Source organism: Podarcis raffonei, chromosome 2 (assembly GCF_027172205.1).
Source record: "Podarcis raffonei isolate rPodRaf1 chromosome 2, rPodRaf1.pri, whole genome shotgun sequence".
In the NCBI taxonomy this organism is placed as follows: domain Eukaryota; kingdom Metazoa; phylum Chordata; class Lepidosauria; order Squamata; family Lacertidae; genus Podarcis; species Podarcis raffonei.
This window is the reverse complement of record NC_070603.1, coordinates 83,536,783-83,562,203: the sequence shown is the minus strand read 5'-3', so window position 1 is coordinate 83,562,203 and position 25,421 is coordinate 83,536,783. Positions and strand designations below refer to the sequence as shown.

Genomic DNA, 25,421 nt, shown 5'->3' with positions numbered 1-25,421 from the left:
AATCTCGCTAGTGGTTTTGGTTTATCTGGAAACAGGCTGTGGAACTCCTCCACCAGATACCCGTCATTGATGGCCTCCGCGGGAACCCACGTGTTTTCTGACCTGGGTTCTGCCTCCCAAGCTACCAAGTACTCCACCTGGCGCCCTCGCCACCTTGAATCGAGTATTTCCATGGCTTGCTTGTGGTGTTCCCTCTCCTCTACCTGCGGGTGTGTGGTGACTTCTCCCTCTCGCCCCGGGAATTCCCGCCCCTCCCTGTACGGTGAGAGTAGGGACCTATGGAACACCGGGTGTATCTTCATGCTGTCAGGCAACTTGAGCTTGAATGCCATGGGGTTCACCTGCTGTGTTACCTCAAAAGGTCCCAACCTCCTTGGCTGCAACTTCTTGCACCCTCCCTTAAAGGGTAACCCTTGGGTTGACAACCACACCCGGTCTCCCACCCGTATGGTCTCCCCTTCCCGACGGTGCTGGTCTGCTTGCCTCTTGTAAATTTCCTTGGCCCTTTCCAAGTTCATCTTAAGTTGCTGGTGCAAGGCCTCCATTTCTTCCACAAACTGCTCTGCTGCAGGTACACTCCACCCTTCCTCCCCCCTCACCGGGAAGGCCCTGGGGTGACACCCATAATTGGCCATGGACGGGCTCATTCCCGTGGACACATGTTCAGTGTTATTGTATGCAAATTCATCCAGCGCTAGCTTCTCTACCCAATCGTTCTGTCTCTCGCTGACGTAGCAGCATAGGTATTGCTGGAGTATACTGTTCGCTCTTTCTGCTTGCCCGTTGGTTTCTGGGTGTCTCGCCATCGAGAAGCCCACCTCGACCTGCAGCAGGCTCATGAGCTTCCTCCAGAACCGGGAAGTAAATTGTTTCCCGCGATCTGAGATGACCCTCGAAGGAGCCCCATGCAGCCTGAAGATGTGATCCACAAACAACCTGGCTGTTTCCTCTTCTGTCACCGCATGTGAGCAAGCTATGAAATGGCACATTTTCGTCAGTAGATCGACTACTACCATGACTGTGGGCTTCCCCCTTGACTTGGGCAAATCTGTCATAAAATCGATGGACACCACTTCCCAGGGTCTTCCCGGCGTGGGTAAGGGTTCCAGTAACCCTGCGGGGGCAGCCCTCTCCCCCTTTGCCCTCTGGCAGCGGTCGCACCCCCGTACATATTCCCGTACATCTTCCCTTACCCTTGGCCACCAGAACTGCCTGGTGACAAGCAACATGGTTTTGTGTTGACCAAAGTGCCCCGCTGTTGGGTTGTCGTGGAGTTGTTTGAATACCCTTCCCCTCAAGCTCTCCCCTTGTAGTACAGTGCCCCCTTGTAGTACAGTAGCCCTTCCTTTTCCTCAAACCCTCCATGGTTTTCCCTTCCGTCCCGGAGTTCCCTGATTTTAGTTTGAGCGAATTCGTCGTTTCTAGTAAGCTCGGCCAGTTCTCGTTTCCCAACCAACACTCCCCCACACACCCATCGGTTCTCGGGGAACACGTGTCTGACTTCCGGCGGTCCCTCTCCTTCCATGTACTCCGGCTTCCGGGAGAGAGCATCTGCTCTTATGTTTTCCTCTCCCGGCACGTACCGGATCTCGAAGGAAAACTTGGAGAACTCCTGTGCCCATCAAATCTGTCTCTGGTTGAGTACTTGCGCAGTCCTCCAGTATTCCAAGTTCTTGTGATCCGTACACACCTGGATCTTGTGCTGCGCCCCTATTAGCAGATGTCTCCATCGTCGAAATGCTGCATAAATTGCAAGCAGTTCGCGGTCATACACCGTGTAGTTTTGCTCCGACTTGCTTAGCTTTCTCGAGAAAAAGGCGCACGGCCTCCAGCTCTGCTGGGGTCCTGGCTGCAACAGTACCGCTCCGATGGCTCGGTCTGACGCGTCGGTCTCCAGCCTCATGGGCTTCTGCAGATCCATGTGCAGGAGCTGCTCTTCCGAAGCGAACGCCTTCTTCAGTCTTTCAAAGGATTGCTGGGCACTTTCTGTCCAGACGAACTTCTTTTTGCTACTGAGACAATCTGTGATGGGCGCTGTCAAGTGGGCGAAGTTCTTGATGAACTTCCTGTAGAAGTTGCTGAACCCTAGGAACCTCTGAACGTCCTTCTGGGTTTTTGGGGCCTTCCATTCCAGCACCGCCTGCACTTTGCTGGGGTCCATCGCTAGGCCCTTGTCTGACAACTTGTACCCCAGAAATTCAACCTCTCTTGCATGAAATTGGAATTTTTCCAGCTTGACCCACAACTGGTGCCTCTGCAGTCTCTTTAGCACTTCCCTGACGTCTCTGACATGTTGCTTCTCATTGTCAGAATAGATTAAGACGTCGTCCAAAAAGGCTATGCAGTTCTTGTACAGCAAGGACCCCAACACGTGGTGCATGAATGCTTGAAAGCAGGCGGAGCCCGACAGTAATCCAAATGGCATAACTAAGTACTCAAAGGCCCCCAGGGGGGTGAACATGGTGGTTTTCCATTCATCCCCCTCCCTCATCCTAATCAAATTGTACGCTCCCTGGAGGTCCAGCTTAGTAAATATTTTCCCCTGCCTCACCCGTGTTAAAATGTCGTCAATCCTGGGCATTGGGAAGGTCACAGGTTCAGATACAAGGTTCAAGGCCCTAAAATCTACGACTAATCTAGAATGATTAGTATCCTTTTTGTCCACAAAGAACACCGGACTGCCCCCCACCGCCTTTGATTCTCTTATGAAACCTCTTTTCAGGTTCTTGTCAATAAATTCCCGCAACTCCTGCATTTCCCGGTCAGACATGGCATACAACTTACGCACCGGCAGCTGAGCCCCTGGGAGTAAGTTGATTTGGCAGTCAAAGGGCCTATGGGGGGGTAGTCTATCCGCCTCCTTCTTGCTGAAGACCTCCTGCAGATCAGCATATTGTGATGGCACTTCCCCTTTTGACTCCACAGCCATCCCAGCCACCCTGGCCACGGTCATCCTTGGGTCCCCCCCAGACAGTGTTCCAAGCAGTAAGCTGACCCAAAGGTGACCGACCGCTGATGCCATGCCACTACTAGATCATGTAGTGCCAGCCAGCTCATCCCTAATATTATTGGGGGTCCTGCCAGTGTGGCTACGTGAAAGGCAATGGTCTCCGTGTGCCTGGAAACCCTCATTCTCATTGGTGGGGTCTGGTGCGTCACTTCCCCTCCCAGAAGTTCCCTGCCATCGATGGTGGTCACTTGCAAGGGAAAATCCAGGGGCAGCAGGTGGAGTTGGTGCTCTAGAGCGAAGTCCTTGCTGAAGAAATTGCAGGAGCTGCCTGAATCCAGCAGCCCCTTCACCTTGACTGGGTGCCCATTCAGGAGTTCTAGCACCACTTCTATGGCTATAGCTGCCCTGGGAGGGTCTGGCTGGGGCACTTCTATTGGTTGCTGGCCTGGCTGCTGTGCCCGCTGATTGGCAGCCAAGCGTTGGCGTTTCCCTGTGCCTGCCCCTTTTCCCCCTCCTCCTCACAGCCAGCAGCTCCCACCATCCCTTGCCAGGCCTTTCTTTGAGGGCAGACCCTGGCAAAATGTCCTGGCCGTTGGCAGAGGAAACACTTCTTGCTGGTTTTCCAATCCTTTCCCTCCCTCTTGCGACCTTCACTGGAGTTTGAAACCTCGCGCGCATGCGCGCGCGCCATCTATTTCCATTGGCTCAGCCAGCTGGGAAGGCTGCCTCGGTATTTCAGGAATACGGTAGTCATGGCAACGTTCCCCTCTCCCTTCGCGCTTCTCCTGAGCCCACGCTTCCTGTCTTACTCCAATCGCAAGCACAGCCTTGGTCAGCTGATCCATCGACTGCGGACGGGGCGCGCGGGAAAGCTCGTCCTTCACAGTTGGGGACAACCCCTCCTCAAACAACATTTGAATGGGTTCAGAGTCCAGATTCCACCCTAGCCGGTGGATCAACATCGCAAAGCGGAACCAGTAGTCTCTAACTGATTGGCTCCCCTGCTTGCACCCCATCAATTCCCGTCGAGTCACATTTTGCTCCACTTCACTGGAATACATTGCACCCATCGCCTGATAGAATTCCCTAAGGTCCTTCAAGGCAGCATTTTGCGTCACCATTAGGGGCCTGATCCATTCCCGGGCCCCATCCTGTAGATGCCCGACAATATAGGCCACCCTTTCCCCATCATCAGCAAAGTCATTATGCTGCAGTTCCAAAGCGTACTCTATTTCCGTTCGGAACGCATTATAGTCCTGGGGCTTCCCCCCAAACTTGTGTACCAGTCCCGGTACCTTCCTTGCGACAGGGGTGGGTCTGACCTGTGCATCCTGAGTCCGCCTTTCGTCCAGCCGCGCCGTCAGGAGAGCCACATGCTGTTCCAAATCTCAGTTCCTCTCCACCAGATTTTGCACTCCAGCTGCTTGCTCTGTTGCGCCGGCTCCTCCGGTTTGGCTCATTATGCTGCCTGCCTGTCGCTGTGCACAAGCAACGTCAGGGACTGACGGATTGCTGTAATGCTTATAGGGGTTGATCGTGCGTAAGTTGCCGCCACTCCTGGCTAGGTTGCCTGGTTAAACCTTTTCTGTCTGGACAGCCCTTCACTTCGTGGCTGTTTCAGTCGCTAGCAGAATCCGTCAGTGGGCGTTTCTTGAACCTCTTCCAGCACAAAAGTTCTTTGACGCCAAGTCTCCGCCTACTCTCCCTGCACGGAAGTCTTCTGCGCAGGGTGGGTGTGGGTAGCGGAGGACCCGTGCTCTCCCCGCTGGTCTCCGGCGAGGAGTCCTGGAGCCCCCTCGCCGATTCCCCCATCTGCCCCCCTTTATCCCTGGTGTTACGCTGATTTCCTTCCCCAGCCGATGAGCTACCTCTCTCCCTGCTGGGCCCTTCTCCAGCATCGCTTGGGAGCCTTGCCTCCGCCTCTGGCTCCGATGGCAGTTCCCTGACAGAAGTAATCAAAATTAAGAGTGAAAGAAAGTGAAATACACCAGCATCTACGTGTCTGGATAAGCTTATCTAAACAAAAATGTATTAAGCAAGCACTTAAAAGAGTAAAGTGAAGGTGTCTGTCTAGTATCCATAGACAGGGAGTTTCTTATTTTCTCTTCAGAATTACTTTATTAACTCTGTTATATTAATAAAAAGATACCTACCTTGGCATATTTTTGCAAGATGAGTAGGGTTAGGAACGTGACTGTGCCCAGCGTGGCTGCAGCCCAGCAACCTGCCTTTATTGAATTGTTCAGATTTTGTTATGAGGTTGTTTAGTCCATTGCCATTTTTCTTTGTTGCATGAAATGTATTTGACATATACCTTATAATTCACTGCCTTTATCATATAACCTCGTGTGTCACTCCCTAAAAGGTGGAGTGAAACATATGGGTCACCGGAGTCTTATAATGGTCTCCTTTGGCATGGCCCTGAGGGGTCATTTTAGTTAGAATGTGCAGGACTTTATATAACCCACTTTGTATAAGTGAACAGATTGTGACCCAGGCTGCCTGTGCTGTTCTTTGGGAAAAAATAATTGCACTTTCAGTAATGTTGAAATGGGTGCATGGGTTCATTCATAAACTTGGTGTATCTATCTCTATAATCTCTTCAGTTCTTTTGAAATTTGTAATCGCTTGGAATACTTGAATATTTGCAGTGAGATGGGAAATCATCATGGGTTTTTTTCCGTAAGGGAGTTTCTCAGAAGTCAGAAGTTATTTTGGCGCTCTCTTGATGTGGTGACATGATTATGGTTTGAGCTACAAAACCTGATAAATAAGCACTCTCTGACCTTCCTCTGGTCTGTAGTGTGTTTAATTCATTTGGTGCAGGCAGTTGAGCTCAATGGATTTTGGCTTCCCAAAACATTTGTCCAGTGAAAGAGCTGTGTGCCTGAACATGTGCTGCCTGATCCTAAACAGCAAATTTTGGAAGCAAATCTTATCTAGTTTAGTGGGACTGAATTTTTAGGAAGTTTGCTTAGGGCTGTAGCCTGTGGCTATGTTTCTCAGGGGACCTCTGGGGGTAAAATCAAACCGCTGCATTAGCAACACTGAAGTGACTTTCCTAGGGCACAAGCCTGGGCACTGTGGGCCACCCAGATGACACCCCCCCCCTGGCCTCGCTGATGTGATCCAAAGAAAAACAGAGCAATACGTTTGGCACCAGCTTGGCTGCAGAAGTTGGAGGGAAAAGGCATACAAGGCGCCATCCAACCGTCTTAGGGACTCTATTCCGGTCTTGTGTAGGGTTTATTCCTTAGCATTTTATTCTCCTGAAGATGTCACACAAGGCAATGGATGTTTAGGATCAGAGTTTTCCTTCTCCTAGATGGGCTGCCTTCCCAGGTTGATGAGCCCCATCTGCCCCTCACTTCCCTCTACAGCACGTGCAGAGGATTGAGATCTTGACCGTTTGACCCACTATTGATCTTGTCGGCTCAATCCTGTGGAGACTGTTGTCACATGCAGGGGAAGTCTCTAACTCCCTGAGGGCTTGAGACCCATCAGCTACCCTCACCTGGTTTAGCCAGCCAGTTGACACTGTTTCCAGGGTGTGATAGGGATTTTTAATAGTTTAATAGTTTAATAGTTACTTATAATGTTTTTATAAATAAAATAAACAATGTTTCAAGGGGAGCTACTATTTTTGAGCCTGCAAAAACAACATAAAGATCTAGTTTTGTAACAGTTATTTGGTTCTGATTTTAAAATGTTTGCACCACTGACAGTTTTTCTAATTAAGTAATATATGGAAGGTTGCATTTGTCTTCCCCTGGAAGTGCTTTTTAAATATTAACCTTCCTTTTTCTGTTTCTTCTTAGTCACGGTTTCCTTTTTTCTGTACCGCAGACACTTACTGTTGTCAAGTTCTCTTATTTCTCTTTCATTAAGAGGGCATCACAACACTTATTCTGCTTTTCCCTATTTTGGAAAACCTGTTTCTTACACCCTTAGGAGGAGATGGAAAAGAAAAAGGGGCAGCTCTCTGCCTAATAACTGAGGCTAACATTAGTCTCTCAAAACAAACCTTTGTTCTGCCAGATGGGAAAAGGCAAACTAATAATAACAGTTCAAAGCAAAGCACTTAGTAAAGGTTAGCATTTACTTGCTTTTTCTAGAAAAGCACAAATTTGATAAGTACAGTTCAGACAATGATGTTTCTTAATGGGCATAAAAGTAATGAAGTTTAATATCTCTACACACTCATAAATATCATCAACATCTTACACTCTTAACATACAAAATATGAACTGCGTGCTCAAAAGGCAATTGGTGCAGGCTTTATAGAATTATACTATTTCAGGTGGGGGAACCCCATATCTGAATGTTTTTTTAAAAGGAATATTAACTCCCCAGCATAAAATTTGCAAGGAGGCCACAGTAGTGATGCAGGATGTGGGACGGATTCATATAGCTAGGTAAGCAAAATGCTAAAAAGTGTGGTTTTCTTTCATGTGGCAATGTCAAATGAATCTTCCAATTTTGCTGACAAGTAGCCAGCAATCAAATAGCACTTTTTTGGAAAGGCAAGAACTGTGAACACTGTTTCCTGCTTCCACCCTTTTGAAAACAGTACCCCGAGCTTTAGTCAGATGTTTCCCCATTGGTTTCTGAAGTGAGTTTTCAGTAATTTGCTGTGTTCCTCTGGTCTGTACTGATCTTGCCCACTCTCCTCCCATCCTGTTGTCAGTGGGCGGGTCTCAGTAATGAGCAATATTCAGTTACACTTGCTTGACATACTCAAGAGCTTTTCTGCTTCCTGTTTCAGTGGAGCACAAGAGCTGCCTTAGATAATGCTATCAGAAGCCTAGCGCAGCAGCAGGAGCACACTTAGATTTCCCCAGCAGCTGCATGCCAGAGAGGCTGCAGAGGGAAGACTTGGCTTTGCTGTCATAGCTGGTAGCCCAACAGAATCAGCTGTGACATCCGAAACTGCTGCTCCTTCAGCCACAATGGTGGCAAAGGATTATCCATTTTATCTCACAGTCAAAAGAGCAAACTGTGGACTGGAAGTACAGACAGCGAGCATCTCAACAAGAGAAACAGAGGTATGATCGGTAGATATTTGAGAGCCTTTACTGCAGTTTTTCTTCTAGTTGAAAGAATCTGTTTTACCTGGGGCAGAATAACAACTTGGAATCTCCGGTACTGATCTCTCACATTTTGCACATAGGGGACCTGCACAACTTTGCTTATACTCTACAGCAGCATAAGTTTTATATCAGAATATGCTTTGACAGTGCTTTTTTCTAGGGGGTACGCAGGGGTACACATACCCTTAAACATTTTGTGAATCTTTGTACTTTTGTCCATTTACTGTATTTATTTTTCCGGATTTGAACTATAAAATGGTGATTTCCTTGAGTCAAAATGAGAGTACCCCTAAACATTTTTAAATAGAAAAAAGCACTGTGCTTTGATAAAAATAAGATTTATTTCTGGAATAAGTAATTGAGAGATATGCACTGAAATGCATATATTAATGTTTTCTTTTAAGGTTGATTGTGCATTTCATAGGAAAACAGATTTCATGCTCAAATAAATCATTGGCATTCACAGGTACAGTCCTTTAGGTTCTCAATGCTTATTTGTTAAGTAAGACTATTTGAAACACTGTCATTTTCACAGGTTCACAAATAGAATCAGGAACAAGTGGCCAACAGGCAGAGGCTGTTACTGACTGTTTTAACTGAACTCTTTACAAAATACACAAAATATTTAGAACCCATGTGAGGTCTTTTCTGTTTTTTATAAGGAAAATTGGACTCCTTTTAATAGAGTTTCTATGAAGGACTATCTATCTATATATCATCTATCACCTATCTATTCTAACTAGTTAATGAATTGATGAATATTTATTTCAGAGACTATTTAGGTCATCATGACTATGCTTTTTGTGGTGATGGGGCATTTTAGCATTAGCTATTTCCGTCAACTATATAAAATTTACTAGCTGCCTAGTCTAAGCTATATTTACTCAGAAATATGTTATTGTTATCAGTGAGATTTAACTACCAAGAGAGTTGCACTGTCTGCCCAGAAATCACAAAAATAGCAGATCCTTTTGAAAAAATGTAATGTTTAGTAAACAAATAGGAATTTTGCCACCCTTGTCTCTTTCACACAATCCTTTGCACTTGAAGTTCATCTTAATAGGTGTTGTTGAACTGTCTTAGGTATGCAGTTGTATGACATAATAAGTTTCCACAATTTACTTTCTTGGAGATGTATACAAAAGGTTTTATATGGGTTGCTTAAATCAGCTGTAAGAGTTGATTCCCCGCTCCCAGAACATAAATTATGAAATAGTAATAATCAGAGTCTTTCATTCAGATTATGTTAATAAATTTATTTTAGCAGATTAGCTCTGCAGCTCTGATTTATGTGTTTAAGTGTTAGATAAATACAAACATTCAAGATGAAGAAGAAAGTGCTCTGCTAATCTATAGAAGTGATAAAAGACGAGTTGAGTAGTTCTCCACAACAGCAGAAAATCTTTTCACAGCAGAGAAGCAAATAGAAAAACATGGAGTAAAATGCTATTTTAAAAACAGAACTCTTGAGAAGCAGGAGGGTATGCGTATATTGTCTAATAAGTTGCTAATAGGGACATTAAGACCAGTGTAGTTCACCTTACGCTCAGAGGGTGCATTCACCTATGATTTTGTGATATTAGATGGTTAATCAAAGCAGCTTTGAGTATCAGCAATCCTTGAGCTTGAAAACCCTTTGCTACTTTGTAAGCTTTAGGCAGCTGAAACTGGCTGGGATCATTGTCAGCTAGTAATATGCACCAAGTTTCTTAACTGAACAAATACTGGTAAAGTAAAAGGCTTGGTATTATTCTATTTGTATTTAAACACAAAACGAAACTGGGAGTTAATATGCTCCTTCCTCTTTTGAATCTTGTTATCAAATTATTTTACAAAAGGAAGAATCAATGTTACTTTCTTCATACAAATTTGTACTATGGAGTGTATATTTGTAAATACCAGGATTATTATTTTTTAAAAAAACTTACTTTATTACAAGGTATTTGTGTATATATTGAGTGGTGTGAAAGCTGTAGTTTGTTTATAAATGTCAGTAAGAAGAGAACACCTGCCCTCACGCTTACAATCTCAGAGACACAACACAAAATAAAAATAGGAGGGGGGAGCAAATTTAAGCACTGTTTCTTAGTTGCAGAATTCTTCTAACAACCAGCTGAAGTTGAAAGATCTCAAGGTGAGGCAGTGTCAAAATTTGCTGGTATTATAGCAAAGTGGGTAGAGAAGCCCCTATAGCCCCATGCCTCTCCCACTTCTGTTGCTTGAAATGGCTTCTGCAGATGACAGCTGAGGGTGGGTGAAGCCTGTTGGAGCTCATCTTTCAGCAGAGCAGGTGGAGAGCCCCAGCAGTGTCATAGCCTTCCCTCCTGGTGGAATGGATGCTGTAGATAACAAACTGAACCTGGTGGAGCTTTTGGTGAAAGTTGGTGTGGCAAAGCCAAGCATATGCAGGGTAGTGTCCCATCAAGTAATTGTGCTTGCAGAACAAGTTCTACTCCGACAGTGGAACTTGCCTTTCCTCTCTTTCTCTCCCCCACTATTTCCAAATCTGCTCCAGAGAGTTGAGGGGGATTTAGAGCAGATTTGAGGGTGCATGCAGGTGGAGGCGAAGGTGGGGTTTGTTGCATGAGTGGATGTCATTCCGTGAGCCCATTGATTTCATTGTATACAACCCACAGTCCCTACTTCTTCCTAGGTTTCCACCTATGTGGTGTTACATGATGTGTAGATGGGGCTTACTGGGGAAAGTGGGAGAGGCTCTTCTCAGCATAGCCTTGTCTGTGGAATGTGTGATGCATTTAAAAATGGAGGAGAGAGAAAATCAAAAGACGACTAGCATGATAATTATCCACATAATATTTTATTATATTAACTGAGGTCTAGAATGGAAGTTCTGTTGGGGGAGCAATTTCTAGTGTCAGGGCTTGCAGACAAGCAGGTAGTTAGTTCCTCTGAACCAGAACTAACAGGGCTCTAGGCAGGAATTCAGCCCATTAGCAGTTCAGCCAGCATGCAGTGACAAGTTACATTGTCTGAGGAGGCCGGCCAGAGCTGGCAGTTATGTAAAGGCCAGATAAGACCGTATAGGCTGCTTAGGTCACCTGACTCTTAGGTCACTGTACTGAAGATTGGACTGCGAGCTTCAATACAGCCTCCAGTCTGCTGTGGTGCTGCACTACTTGGGTTAGCCTTTATCTCTGACTGCAACCTTTACTGGTTGTGCAGACAGCAGGACATTTGAGCCTGACATTTATTATATAGTAGAGATTCATTTCTTCTTTAGACTTTCTATCTGCATGGAACAGATCTGTCATTTTTTAGCATGAGTATTTTTAGTTGGCAATTTTATTGTTTATGATTTTCTTCCATGTGCCCAGAAATTATGTGGGGCAATATTTGTGTTCAGAAACTGGCAAATCCATTGCTTTTTTTCTGGAAACACCACATGTAATTTGTTGGAAATCATGAAAGCAACCTTCAAATGATGAAATCATACATGCAACTTTTTCATATATAATGCTATTAATTTAATTAGTATCTTTATCTGAAGTTCTAGAAAAGGCTGTTTCTTTGTGTAGTGCCAATAGTATCTATTCAGTAGCTACTACAAAATTATTGCTGCTTTTGCTAGACAGAAACCAGACAAAGTAGTAGTAAAAAGCTGCCAGCTAATAAATGGGACAAAGCAATTTCTAGCTTTGGCTAATCCAGCAAAAACTAAGAACTTTGAACTGTATGATGTAATGGGATAAAGACTAAAAAACAGAGCCACTTGATGCATTATAATCTAGTTTCATAATGTTAGTAAGCCATAATTCTGTGTTGTGCCCTAAGGGAGTGGCAATCATTGGAGTCAAGTGAGGCCAAGTACTACTAAAAGTAACGAATTCACATATTTCTCTTATTGACAGTACCCTGTTTTTAAGTAAGGATTGATATGCATATGTAAGTAAACAAAGTAGTCTTTATTTATTATAATGTTTCTATCAGGCTTTCCCTACAAGAAGCTTAAGGTGACATACATGGTTCTCCATCCTCCCCATTTCATCCTCACAACCATCCTGTGAGCTGAAATAAGGTGACTGACCCAAGGCCACCCACTGCGCTTCTGTTATGTACTGAGTTGAATAGGATCCAAACTGCAGCAGTCTGATTGGTCCTAGAACAATAGGATCCAAAAGGCAGCAGTCTGATTGGTCCTAGAACAATAGGATTCAGAATGCAGCAGTCTGATTGGTCCTAGAACAATGCAGCAGTATGATTGGTTGGCAGGAACTACCCAATCATGCTCCAGATAGAAGTGAATCCACAACCTGATTGGCTTACAGTAGAATTCCGGAATTAGCCAATCATGTGCAGCCCATTGTGTAAATAATGTATATAAAGCAGATACTTTGAGGGGACTTTCATTCATTCCTCCACACCACTATGAGCTGAATAAAGAGCATGAAATCACTTCGCGACTCTGAGTATATTTCAGCTTCCCTCTAAACACTACACCATACTGCAACTGGTGGCAAAAGACCTGCATGTTTTTAGCCTCTGGAATTAATATTGGAGGCTGAATTTAGTGTTTTTCCGCACAGCACATACATAAATGAGGAAATTTGCTCCAGCAAGAAGTAGTGATGGCTAGCAACTTCAGTGGGCTTAGAAATGAATTAGACACATTCATGGAGGGTAAGGCTATTAATGGCTGCTAGCCACAGTGGCTATGTTCTACCTGCACTGTTGGAGGTGATAGGCATCTGAATACCAGCTGCTGGGAATCAAAAGGAGGAAAGAGTGCCGTTGCACTCAGGACCTGCTTGTAGGCTTCCCATATGCACCAGGTTGGCCACTGCAAGAACAGATGCTAGAACAGATGGACTGTTGGCCTGCTCCAGCTCTTATGCTCTTAAGGGGAGCTGCTGTTTTACCTTTTAGTGGTAGTTGTGTGAAGTTGTCTAAATGGTAATCTGAGAATAGATACCACAATAAACATGAGAGAGACCTCTAAGATACATACAAGCTGACTAATAGTTTTCAAATACTGTTTGAGAATTACTAAGTTGCATGTGTAAGCAGAACCTGCTGCATCTGGCCAGTAGCCCATCCAGTTCAGCATCCTGTTTTCACAGTGGCCAACCAGATGCCTATGGAAAACAGACAGTCAGGGCCTGAGTGCAACAGTACCCTCCCTCCCTTCAGTTTTCAGCAACTGGTATTCAGAGGCATTGCCTCTGACAGGGGAGGTAGCACATAGTTATCAGGGTTAACAACTTGGGACCAGTTTACTTATGAGATTGCCTTACCCCACACATGCCCACTTGACCACTTCAATTGGCAGAATTGGCACTACTACAGGTGCCACATAATACCTGTTTTGCATTTGTAAGAACTCAATCATTTAGTGTGGCAGCATCTACACTTTGGAACTTCCTGTCTGTTGAGATCAAGCAGGCACCTTCACTGCACTCTTTTTGGTGCCTGCTAAAAACATTCTTGTTTAGACAAGCCTACCCACATGCTTAGAAAGCTGAGGTAACTTAAATCTGCTTTAGTATTTTAACCTTTGTATGTTAGAGTATGGCTGTAATTTTTCATGATTTCTATTTTTTATCTTTTTGTAAACCACTTTGAGTTTTGTTTTGTTTTTAATAAATAAATAAATAACAGCATAATACCCCTATACTCCATGAATTTGTGTAATCTTCTTTTAAAACCAGCCACGTTGGTGACTATCACCGGGTGGAATTCAAAGCAGCACTTTAAGGAGATTGTTGCATCAGCGTAAGCAGTTCTGCTTGCCTGATGGAACATTCTCCCTGCTACTCCCTTCCATGTGCTCTTCTTGGGGGTTCTTCCAACCATCCAAAGCCGACTGAGGAGCTCAAGGCAAAGAAGTGGGGGAAGCCCTGTCAAGCTAGTGGGACTCATTGCAATGACTCCCGCCAGCTCAATTACAGTGGTACCTCAGGTTACAGACACTTCAGGTTACAGACTCCGCTAACACAGAAATAGTACCTCGGGTTAAGAACTTGGCTTCAGGATGAGAACAGAAATCATGCGGCAGCGGGAGGCCCCATTAGCTAAAGTGGTGCTTCAGGTTAAGAACAGTTTCAGGTTAAGAACAGACCTCCGGAACGAATTAAGTTCTTAACCCGAGGTACCACTGTACTGAGCTGAATCCAGCCAAGTGTCTCTTGTTTCCGGTGAAGTGGTCTCAGTGAGAGGTTTCTTCACTCTGATCTCTCAGAGCTAGCTACCAGAGACTGCAGGGACTTTGGATAGAGCTGCCTCTACTTTCCTGGCTAGCTGTTATGGACAACCTCTAGTTGCATAGCATCACTACCACTGCAGAGTTGAGAGATACATTCTGGCCCCTGGACAAAGGGCCTGTTGTCACTGATCCCATGCACACATCTCACAATTTTGTTACGTCTCACTGTGTTCCTGCTTGCTAAATGATTCCGAGTGTGAAGCAGACTGAGACAACATTACTCCAATAGAGCATATGGAAGCTGGGCCGGGAGGGTTTCTGGCAGAAGAAAGTGAGTCTAAAGGAGTTGTAAGTGCAGAGTGCTTTGAGAAGCTAGCTGTGAAGGATCCGGAAGTGATGAACGCTCTCCTTCCTGAGGAGTCTGTATCTCTGAGATTCTCTGAAAGTATTTTTAGCATGCTGCTTGATGTGATGACTTCATATAGGAGCTGCAGGTTTACATACACTGGGCCCTTTTTATGTTGCATTGTCATTTGCTCATGAAGTACTTGAAGAGAAAAGGATGCAGGTTTGGGTAAACATGGATAAACCTAGCCCTCTGAGAAACAGGTAAACAGGATACATGAGAAAGAGTTTCCTTCCCAGAAAGTCATTTCATGTGCGGCAGCTGAATAGTTTCATTTTTAAGTCAAAGCTACACACACATGAAGCAATAAACAATGTTGTTGTGAAAAGGCTTATTCGTCAGCATTGTTCATTGAATATTTCAAACATGCATCTCTTGAAAAGGAAGGAAAAGAAAAAAAATATTTATAGCTTCTCCTCCTGTTTCTTTCCTTGTCTCCTCTGTGCTTATTTATCTACTCTTCACCCTGTTGTATCAAGACTCAATAGCAGATATTCTGAGGTGATTTGAGATGTAGGAAGGGATTTTCCCAAAATTATATAGGTGATGGGGAGGTGGAAGAGTCACCCGTGCATTTGCCATTAAAAAGCTTGTTTTTGAACAGCCTTTTAATAACTGGGGATCAGTACCATAAAGCTCATTGCCTTCAGTATACACACACTTTTTTTTTGCCCTTCTGAAACTGTTTAGTTGCAATACATGAAATGAATTTCTGGCGAGGAAACTCTTATGTATCCTGTTCACCTGCCTCACAGAGGGCTAGATTTATCCCTGTTTACCCTAATCTGTATCCTTTTCCCTTTAAGCACTTTGTGAGCAAAGTACAATGTAGCTTTTAAAGGGCATAATGTCTGTAAACCAGAATGGATTTTGTTGCAGTTTGTGTGTTTTGGTGTGACTATCGTAGGTACCAGCTGGACAGTGCTTGGAATGTGTGATGCATTCCACCTACCATCCCACCCATAACAGTTTTAAAACAACTGAATTATTTTGTTTAAATTACATGTTCCTGCAACCCTTAAAAAAAGAAGAGTATGTGTGAGAGAGAATGCAAAATATTGCATTTATTTATTTAAAACCTAATTTTAAATGCTTCTAGGTCGCTTTTCTATTACAAATAATATTCAGAGAAACTTACAAGAATATAAAAACAACATTATAACAGTGTTGCAAGCAGGAACAGTTAATCTCTCTCTCTCTCTCTCTCTCTCTCTCTCTCTCACACACACACACACACACACACTTTTTAAAAATGATAAAAATCAACCTAACATCAACTGAAATGAATCAAGATTTGTCTTGATTTCAGAATGATAAAAGAAATGTTTGTTGTTCCTGTGGGAAATTGCAGTGAAACATAACTATGCATGAGTGCTAGTTAGTGCATGGAGGCGTTAAGACAAGAGAGTTCTATTCCTAGACTTGGATAGGTCACACCCCGTCTTTTCCATGAGGGAAGAAGTGAAGCCTTCTCTTCCTGTTCCCTTTTTCTGTGTCATGTAACTGACCAAGGAAGAAATGCCTAAGAAATCTCCAAGTTTAGAGTATGTGTTTGAAGCTATCTTTCTGTATTCTTTACCCAAGAGTATTTTGCCTGTGTTTTCCTTGCTGCTGCTTGAATAAATGCATGAATCTGACCTCTGGGACATTTTGTAAGTAAAACATTTTAAAGTTTACTTAACAGTGTATGGCTTGTTCATTGCAAGAGTGGTAGAAAAAGGTGAGTTTTGTATGCAACTAAGCAGGATAAAAGGGTCTAACAACCTATATTCCTAACACTACACTGTTGCTTGACTTTTTGAGTTTAAACTCTGCTACTGAGGGTTTTATCCTGCTAGAAAGTCTGCATTTTGAATCCAGGTATCCAGCCATTTTGTTGTTGTTATTTACCCCACACATGTGGGTGACAGTGATCTAGTTTCTCTCCCACAGCTCCTACATTGGTAAAGAGCATTTCAAAAGTGGGATTCAAGAACCCCTCTCCCCTGTTGCCACTGGCACTTCAGAGGAGTGAATTGTGGGCACCTCTCTGGGAAATGGGCTAGGTTTGGATTCAGCAGCTCTATCACTGCCTCTGCTCTGCCCACAGTCAGGCTCTGATCCCAAAATACAATGATTATTCTTACTTGAAAATAACAAAGAGATTTTATTCAGGCTAATAACTGTACAGCCCCATCAGCTGTACTGTTGAATGGAATGTGCAGTGAATAGTATGAAGGGTGGTGTAAAAGTGTTTTAAGTAAATAATATACAATAGAACTAAAATTGAAGCATGTTACCCTCCAAATTATTTCAATGAAGACATTAATATATTTGTCAAAATTCATTCGTACTATGGTTGCAAAGTACTTTTTCATTTTACTATTGTATTTTTAAATTGAATTTTAGGACCCAACCTACTCTCCTGATGTAAATTGTTTTAACTGACTTTAATATATTGTTATATTGTTGTAACCTGTCCTGGACCCTTATGGTGTAGGGCAAGTAAGAAATCTTATAAATAAATAAAATAATGCTGTTCAGCCTAATGATGCTGACATTTCTGTAATATTTCTGCTGTGCTGTGCAGCATAAAGCTCTGGTTGGCATTTTAGATTAACCACATGTACTGATTAAGAGCTTGAATTAGCAATGCTGGCAGGAATCTAAAGGTGTTTTAGCCACATCCTCTTGCGCATTATCTGAGGTCATGCCCAGGTCATTCAAGGAATATGAACAGCACCTAATTCTCTATACTGAATACTAATTATATTGAGCTGCATAGCAAAGGTGCTCATCACCATGGCAGTATGCAGAGTGTAAAGGTAAAGGGACCCCTGACCATTAGGTCCAGTCGTGACCGACTCTGGGGTTGTGGCGCTCATCTCGCTTTATTGGCCGAGGGAGCCGGCGTACAGCTTCCGGGTCATGTGGCCAGCATGACTATGCCGCTTCTGGCGAACCAGAGCAGCACACAGAAACACCGTTTACCTTCCCACTGGAGCGGTACCTATTTATCTACTTGCACTTTGATGTGCTTTTGAACTGCTAGGTTGGCAGGAGCTGGGACCGGACAACGGGAGCTCACCCCGTTGCGGGGATTTGAACCGCCGACCTTCTGATCGGCAAGTCCTAGGCTCTGTGGTTTAACCCACAGCGCCACCCACGTCCCTCATGCAGAGTGTACCAATGAAATAAAAGGCACTATCCAGGAGTGCTTATTTCCCTAGACTGCAGTTATTCAGCCAATACTAGAATGGCCACTTATGGTTTTTTTGAAAAACGGAGATAACCCTGTTGATCCCACAGAAAAGGTACTTCTACAAGCAGATATACCAAGGATGCTTTTGTAACTCAAAGAGCCTTCAGGAGTGCAGCCTTCAAAATCAGTGGCTTAGTTTTCCTGGGGTGTGTCTAAACTAAATATTGACCCTTGCTAGCTTGACATTGTTCAATAGATTATTTTCAACTCAGGGCAGAGACGTTTCTGAGTTCAAAATATTTTATTTGTAACCAGCTTCTATGCATATTTATTTAGAAGTACCTTCCAGTGAATTCAGATTTACTCCCAATGAAGTTTATTTAAGACTGCACCCGCATGTTACATTTCCAAAAGTACCCCCTCCCAACCTGCATAATTAAAAGAAATAGCAAAGCTCTGTCGAGTTCTAAATATTGATAACTTCCTGTGGAATGGAGGTTGAGTGAGGCTTTTTCCTAATGTGGTTTTCTACTAAAGCTCAGTACTTGAGGTTATAACCATTTTATCTAGTGCCAATTTAAACAGTAGCAGACTAACACAAATCATATTTTTCTAGGCTTTCTGCCATCACAAATGTTGACATACCAATACAGTGTTGACCAAACTAGAAACTTTGAAAGTAAATGAGCATAGAAACTGTGCCAGGAATAAGGTGTCTGAAACAAAATGGTTCTGTTTTGTTTTATTTGTGAGGCCGGCAGATTGTATTTGAAACAAAGACTATACAGTATACTCTTTCAACTTGTAGAGTATTCTGTTACAGTGTTAAGTGCAGACTAATTTGTTTTCCAGAACATATCATTTTAGCCCTAATTAGTGCTACATTGCCCTGTAAATAATCTTGCAATCTTCTCTTCAAAAAAACACAACCAAACTTTTATTTATCGTTGATACACTTTTGGTTCTTGGAGTGTGATGAAATACATGGGCTAGCTGTTGTTGCTTCTTCTGCAACTGTCTTTATTTGCTATATTTCCAGTTACTTTATACAGTCCATTTCTGGAGAGTTGGTATAGCATAGTGGTTCCAGGCCATAGTACACAGCAGTGAGTAAAGGACCTTAACAGGTGTTTTGATGGTCCAGGGTGGGGGGTGGGGAGCCGGCCTCTGGATCATCTTCCAAGGTGGGATAAGCACACCAGCCCACCCAAAAAGCTCAGCTGTATTGTTAAAGCTGACAGCACTCACCATTTGCCCTGCAATGTATGAGCAACTCCAGGCCTCACTAGCAGCACCCTTTTTGTATCTGGAACTAATCTGGGAATCAGTCTGCATGGCTATCAAAAAACCCTAATACAGAAGTAGCCTTTGTGATTGATTGCAGAGTTTTCTAATGAAAGGTTTCTTCAAGACTAGAATTTGTTAATTTCAGTCACAAATTACCCAGCTTGTGGATTCTGTGATGCAGAGAATGCAAGAAAATCATTTTATTGATCAGCAGACTGACCTGTGGTTTGCAGGCTCTCACTGGGTTAAGTTAATAATGTATCAGTTTAATATAGGTTAGCCTAATTTAAAATTCCGGCTTGCTCCAAAGCTGATAGTGGTAGTTTCCTTGCTTAGAGCAAAAAATAGAGGTCAGTTGGAATGTATTCGTTTATTTCAAAGTTTTATGTGCCACTTTCCAGGGCCAAAACGTTCCCAATGTGGCTTATATCAAAATTGTAATACATAATTTATCATGTATCAATAAAATTACAATAAAAGATCTAAAAATATTAAAGCACATGACCCCAACCCTGGTGATCAATCAGGTGACAGATGTCATAGCCAGATTGCTCTCAAGTTGGAGGGATATTTTCTATGTAGACTCCAAGGTTCTAAACTGCATAGGGAGCCTACCCTGTGTGTTCACAATATCACCTTAGAGTGCAGTGAAATGGCCCCCACCTGGCATTTCATAGCACTTTCCCCCCGGCTGTTCACATCACCACTAATGGCTTCATTAGTGTCAATTTGGTTTCTGTTTGTGTACACATCAGGGAGCGTTGCCACGACAGGTATGTCTTTACCTTAAGCAAAGGTGTTCACACCTTGGCTAGAGACTAATTAAGAGCAGCTCAAGGACTCTAATTGATATGAAGCTATTTTAACAAACAACGAACTAAATACTGACCCTATCTCTCATTCAGTGCAGTATTACCCTGATAGCAGACTGCTCAGTTGCCTCTGTGCGCCTCCTCCAAAAACCAGGCAGCAGCAGAGTTTTCAGTTTTGTAGTCCATGTAGCACTTGCATTAGAGAAATAAAGATCTTCCTTTCTGAAGGTATCTGGTTCCACAGCTGCTAGAGAAGGGGGACTGAACATGCATTTCTCCTTCTTCCTGTGCAGATGTCAAAGCCAGTAAAGTCAGTTTACATGGTTTTTCTATCCTAATAATATCCTATCTTGACTCTAAGCCTATTGATTTGAATGCTCTTTAGACGTTCTCCTAACTGTGTGGGAGATGCTGATTTATGAGTGATTGCCCCTATACAGCTGGGAGAAGCGTTGATTGACTCAGCCACACTCCCAGAGCCCAGTCCCAAAACTGGCAATGTGCCAGCAGCAGGAATGCCAATACTGTGAGAAAAGCCAAAGGGATCCTGCTCTGCTCAGATAATTGGGTCTTTTTTATCTTTTCCCCAGCTGCATGAAAGCTATCTTATGGCTAAGGAGCTCTCAAGGGTCTGGGTGAACATCTCAAAGGCACAATGTGTGCATGGCAAATCGAAAGTTAGGGAAGCACTGAAAGTCAGTGTGTCCTGCAGTATCACGTGTTTCCGTCTTTTATTCAAGGACAAGAGCAGGTTGTTCGTTCAGTGAAGTTTACTGTTTATGGGGAGAAATAAGGGTGTGTGACTAAAGCATCCTGGAACGCCTCATTCACTTTGCCAGCTATTGTAGTCTAAGGACAGCAACTCTCAAGCAACTTCTACATCTAATTGTGGAAACAAGCTGTATAGGTTTTTTAAAAAATATTGTTATATTCTGGAGCCATTGAAACTAAAGGGAATATATAACCAGGTAGGGTGTTTTTAACTGTGTGCACTGTGGCGTAGCTCTATCCCACCGGGACTGCAGTGCAGTGTGATTGATGTGAAGCGTCTCTCTGTTCTGGCACAGCATCACTGGCATGCTAAATAAGAAACAGCTGATGGCTGAGGCGCCATTGAGAGGAGAATCACAGTGAATGCTGAATGTCTTTTCTAGTGTGTTCAGTATTCCAGTGGTGCTGCAGTGGCATAAAAATAAATGTACTTAACAAAAAAGCTGAGCCAAGGGACTGCTGATGAAGGCGAAGGATACAGAATGCACCTCTGCTGAAGATTTGAGGGCACACTGCATTTTTTGTTTGCAACCAGGACTGCCAAGTGGATGAATCAGTTATTTGTGTGGGGTTTTAAAATATATTTCTTCCATGCTTTAAGGAATATTGTTGGATTTCAGCTTTATTTGTGGAGAAATAAATATGTGGCTGGCTTCCAGTTCCCCTCTCCGTAGCTGTGCTGATGGAAGTGATATTTCTAATCAGTATTAATGAAGTTGCTAATGCTCTGATTTCCTTCCCCCCACCCCTAACCCCAGAAATGATTGCTAATATGAATGGCTAGCATGTGGAAGATTGTAGTCAGAGCTGGTTTATTACACCAGTGTTTTTTCTAGGAAACTAGAATTATATGATGCTTAAGCAAACTTCATGATCATGGCTGAAAAAGAGAGGTGAATGGACTTAGGATGTTCCTGAAATGTGATTTTTTATGAGTTTCACATCACCTGGAAGATTTGGGTTTTTCTGTCAAGTCTTGCCTTCTACATGTGCTGCCCACGATCTCTTCAATGTCGGATGGAGATTAGGAAAGCAAGGGTAATCATAAACTTTCAAAAAATATTTACTGCTATAGCTTTTCCTGCCTCTTATACCTTTGTTTACATTTGTGTGTGTGTGCAGAAACAAGAGTATTAATCCTTCAGAGGTTCTTGACACAAGGGGTTAAATAGTGAGTTGTTAATTGTATATCTTGGTTCTTGAATTGCTCTTTGATGATAGATGCTTATTGAGTTTTGTTAAAAACTCAGTTCTTTAAATACATAGTGGATGTTTTATAATTGCGTAATAAATTTGAGAGATATGCATACAATCAAACGTACAAATGACCTTCGCAAATACTGTAATCTTAAACTCTCTAATTTTTGCTTGCTGGAGATCTGGTAACACAGAAATGCATAATGATTTGACTCTCAGCTGGAAGAAATATTTGAGGCTAAAGACTTCTGTTTTGAAAATGTATCTATGCCTTTCAGTGGCAAGGTCATGATAACAAGCATAGCTGCTGAACCTTTTGCATTGCAAGATGAGACAGGGAAGTGATTAAATGTATGTGCATGAATGTTTTAACAATGCAATTGCATGCACACTTACCTGAGAATAAGCCCAATTGAACACAATGGGACTTACTTCAGAGTAAACATGCACAGGATTCAACCCTAAGGTGTGTGAAGTTACATATGTCTATGTGCATCATTTCTCTCTCCAAAACATTTTCTTCTTGTATTGTTGATGTTTCATATGTTTACTAGCTGTGTGCATTGAGCAAAATAATCTTCATTGTAAACATGAGAATTGGTTGTACTCATGCCGAGTCTTACTAATACCCTACTAAGGTAGTGATTTCTGCATACTTGGGGTATGAGAAAAGAGTTGTGGGGGACTTTTTTATCCCCAAATGGCCTAATGAGATCTTTTGCTTAGCATCTTCCAGAAATTGTCAAGGGCAGTTGACCCATGAAATGCTGAGGATGTTGGGGGTGGAATGTCATAGGGGAAGTATTAGTCAGTACAAGCCCCTGTCAGATTGAACCCCAGCAGGTGTCTGTTAAGGCTGGTAGAGAGGTGCAGCACGCAGTTAGCCCCCTTCCCCGTGCTATATGGGGAGAGCTCAGGAGAGAGTAAAAGAAAACAGACGGTTTTTTACCTCTCTCCACAGTTTATAGCAATCTTCAGAAATCACCTAGTCCACCATGAACCTGCACAACCTTTGAGATAGGCTGCTGAGACCCTGCTAAGTTTTGTCTTTACATCAGATCAGATAGGTGAGCATGAGAGAGGGGGGAATTTTTTGGGCAGAGACATCAAAATAGCAGAATTCCCTCCTAATGGTGATTCTCTGGGCCCCTCTCTGTTTTGATCTGTTCCTTGCTGCTGTCTTTAGCATTTTTGTTTTAATTTCATGTCTGATTGCCTTCCTACCAGTAACACTTTACATGTTTTAAATGGAAAAGGGGAAATGATAATAACAACAACATACTCAGGTTTAATCTTGCTCTCTCTGACATCTTTTTGGGGCTGCTCTTTGTCGTTTGGGCAAGAACATAAATGCATTTGGCTTTTAATAATTTTTGAAATATTAAGGTTGTTCATCTTAAAATTTTGTAAGATATGTTTTTTTGGTACTTGAATTTTGTATTTGTGTGTTATCCTTTCTAAATCATCCTGGGGGCCTTTGGTAGCCAAAAGCTGACAGCCAAACTTGGACTTGCACCCATTAGCACTATATGGCACACTGTGGAAAGTATTCAGGATGGTGGTTTTGCTTTATCAGAAACCTTCTGGGAGAACCAAACAATGCTACAAGCAAATTGGAGTCCTGAATAGGGTCCCCTGTTGGGGACTGGAATACACTGAAACTTCTATACTTGTATTATGAAATCAATGTGTTGGTTTTATGATTCTAAAATGTAAGTATTTTGTCTAAAATTTACAGGAGCCCAGTAATAAGCGGGTCAGGCCTCTTTCTAGAGTGACATCACTAGCAAGTTTAATTCCTCCTGTTCGAGCAACTCCTTTGAAACGATTCGGTCAGACGCTTCAGGTAAAACCTATTTTTTAATTAATTAAGTAGGGTTCAATACAAGGAATACAACATGTCTTATTTCTTATATTGTTTGTAAAGCATTTATTTTTGCATATTGCTCATCTATATGGAAGTGCAGTGGTACCTCGGGTTACATACGCTTCAGGTTACAGACTCCGCTAACCCAAAAATAGTGCTTCAGGTTAAGAACTTTGCTTCAGGATAAGAACAGAAATTGTGCTCTGGCAGTGCGGTGGCAGCAGGAGGCCCCATTAGCTAAAATGGTGCTTCAGGTTAAGAACAATTTCAGGTTAAGAACGGACCTCCAGAACGAATTAAGTACTTAACCCAAGGTACCACTGTAATGAAAAGCACTTTATTAATAATTTTCACTTTCAGTAAAAGCAAGTGTTTGATTTCTGTTCGATAACAATTTCTGTTATACAAGGTTGTCTCCAATGCTACTTCTACTTAGAATAGACCCATTGAAATCAATAGACATTACTAACTTGAATCCATTACTTTTAATGGATCTATTTTGAGCAGAACTTGTATGGGAGACAACTCCTAATGATCCTTTTTGATGCAGCAGCGTCAGTTCTCATTCCAAAATATTAAACAGTATTGTGTGAATAAACAGCGGTTTTACTTTGTCATCAACAAGATGACAATTAACCTTCCCATCAACTCTAGCAAAGCAATAACTATTTTATTTTTATTTTTCACAGCGTTCCATAAGTTTTCGCAGTGACAGTCGGCCAGATCTGCTTGCCTCAAGACCCTGGACTAGAAATGTACCCCCTGCTAGCACCAAGCGAAGAGACAGTAAACTTTGGAGTGAGACCTTTGATGTTTGTGTCAATCAAATGCTGACATCCAAAGAAATCAAGCGGCAAGAGGTTTGCTTACTTATATTCTCCTTGGACTTGCCTGAAATGGCATTAAGGAATGCAAGTGAAGATACACATGTTTGTGTATAAACTTTTTTTTAGTCCCATTTTTCCCTCCTTGGCAGAACTAGCCGCCCCCTATCTCCTTTGCACACATGAAAGCACTGAAATGCACAATCACTCCTTGCAATCACTCCAGGCTTTAAAAGCAGCCATCACAGCCTTCGAAGACAACACAGTGCATTCTTGCATTCCTGAAGCGAGAGAAGGCAGAAGCTAATAACTGGCTTTTTCAAGCTGAGGGAAATAGGGCTAACTGTCTTCACATCTTCATTGGAAAAAAAGAATTCATAATAAAATATTTTAGAAATGGAGGAAATGCCATGCACAACATCGCATGGCATTCCGTTCTAGCTTAGCATAGGATGCTGAATCATACACGTACCCTTTATTAAAAGGCCCCAGGGCATAGTCTGAAGGCACATGATTTAGCAGTCTGCCGAAGCTAAGCCAGTCTGGTATGTGTCTGATGGGAGACTGCCTGGGAACGCCATTTACAGTGGTACCTCGGGTTAAGAACTTAATTCGTTCTTAACCTGAAACTGTTCTTAACCTGAGGTACCACTTTAGCTAATAGGGCTTCCTGCTGCCGTGCGGCCGTGCAATTTCTGTTCTCATCCTGAAGAAAAGTTCTTAACCCGAGGTACTATTTCTGGGTTAGCAGAGTCTGTAACCTGAAGCGTCTGTAACCCAAGATACCACTGTATTTAGGAGTTTTAGTTTTGTATGCCACCTTTCGCCAGTAGGCTCTCCACCATTATTTTAGGGATGAGTTTCATCACAAAGGGA

General features: G+C 42.9%; 1 protein-coding gene across 8 annotated transcripts in view; it reads left to right on the top strand.

Annotated features, from left to right (window-relative positions):
- The window catches only part of ARHGEF3 (Rho guanine nucleotide exchange factor 3), a 108,653-nt gene that overhangs the window by 75,381 nt on the left and 7,851 nt on the right, over positions 1 to 25,421 (top strand). For 6 of the 8 annotated variants that reach the window (XM_053377876.1, XM_053377874.1, XM_053377873.1 and 3 more), the window contains 2 exons: positions 23,593 to 23,700; positions 24,411 to 24,581. In XM_053377876.1, coding sequence (XP_053233851.1) covers positions 23,593 to 23,700; positions 24,411 to 24,581 — 279 coding nt within the window. Of the gene's footprint in view, positions 1 to 7,712; positions 7,996 to 20,931; positions 21,696 to 23,592; positions 23,701 to 24,410; positions 24,582 to 25,421 lie in introns of those variants that run through there. The other 2 variants (XM_053377877.1, XM_053377880.1) reach the window with 2 other exon arrangements.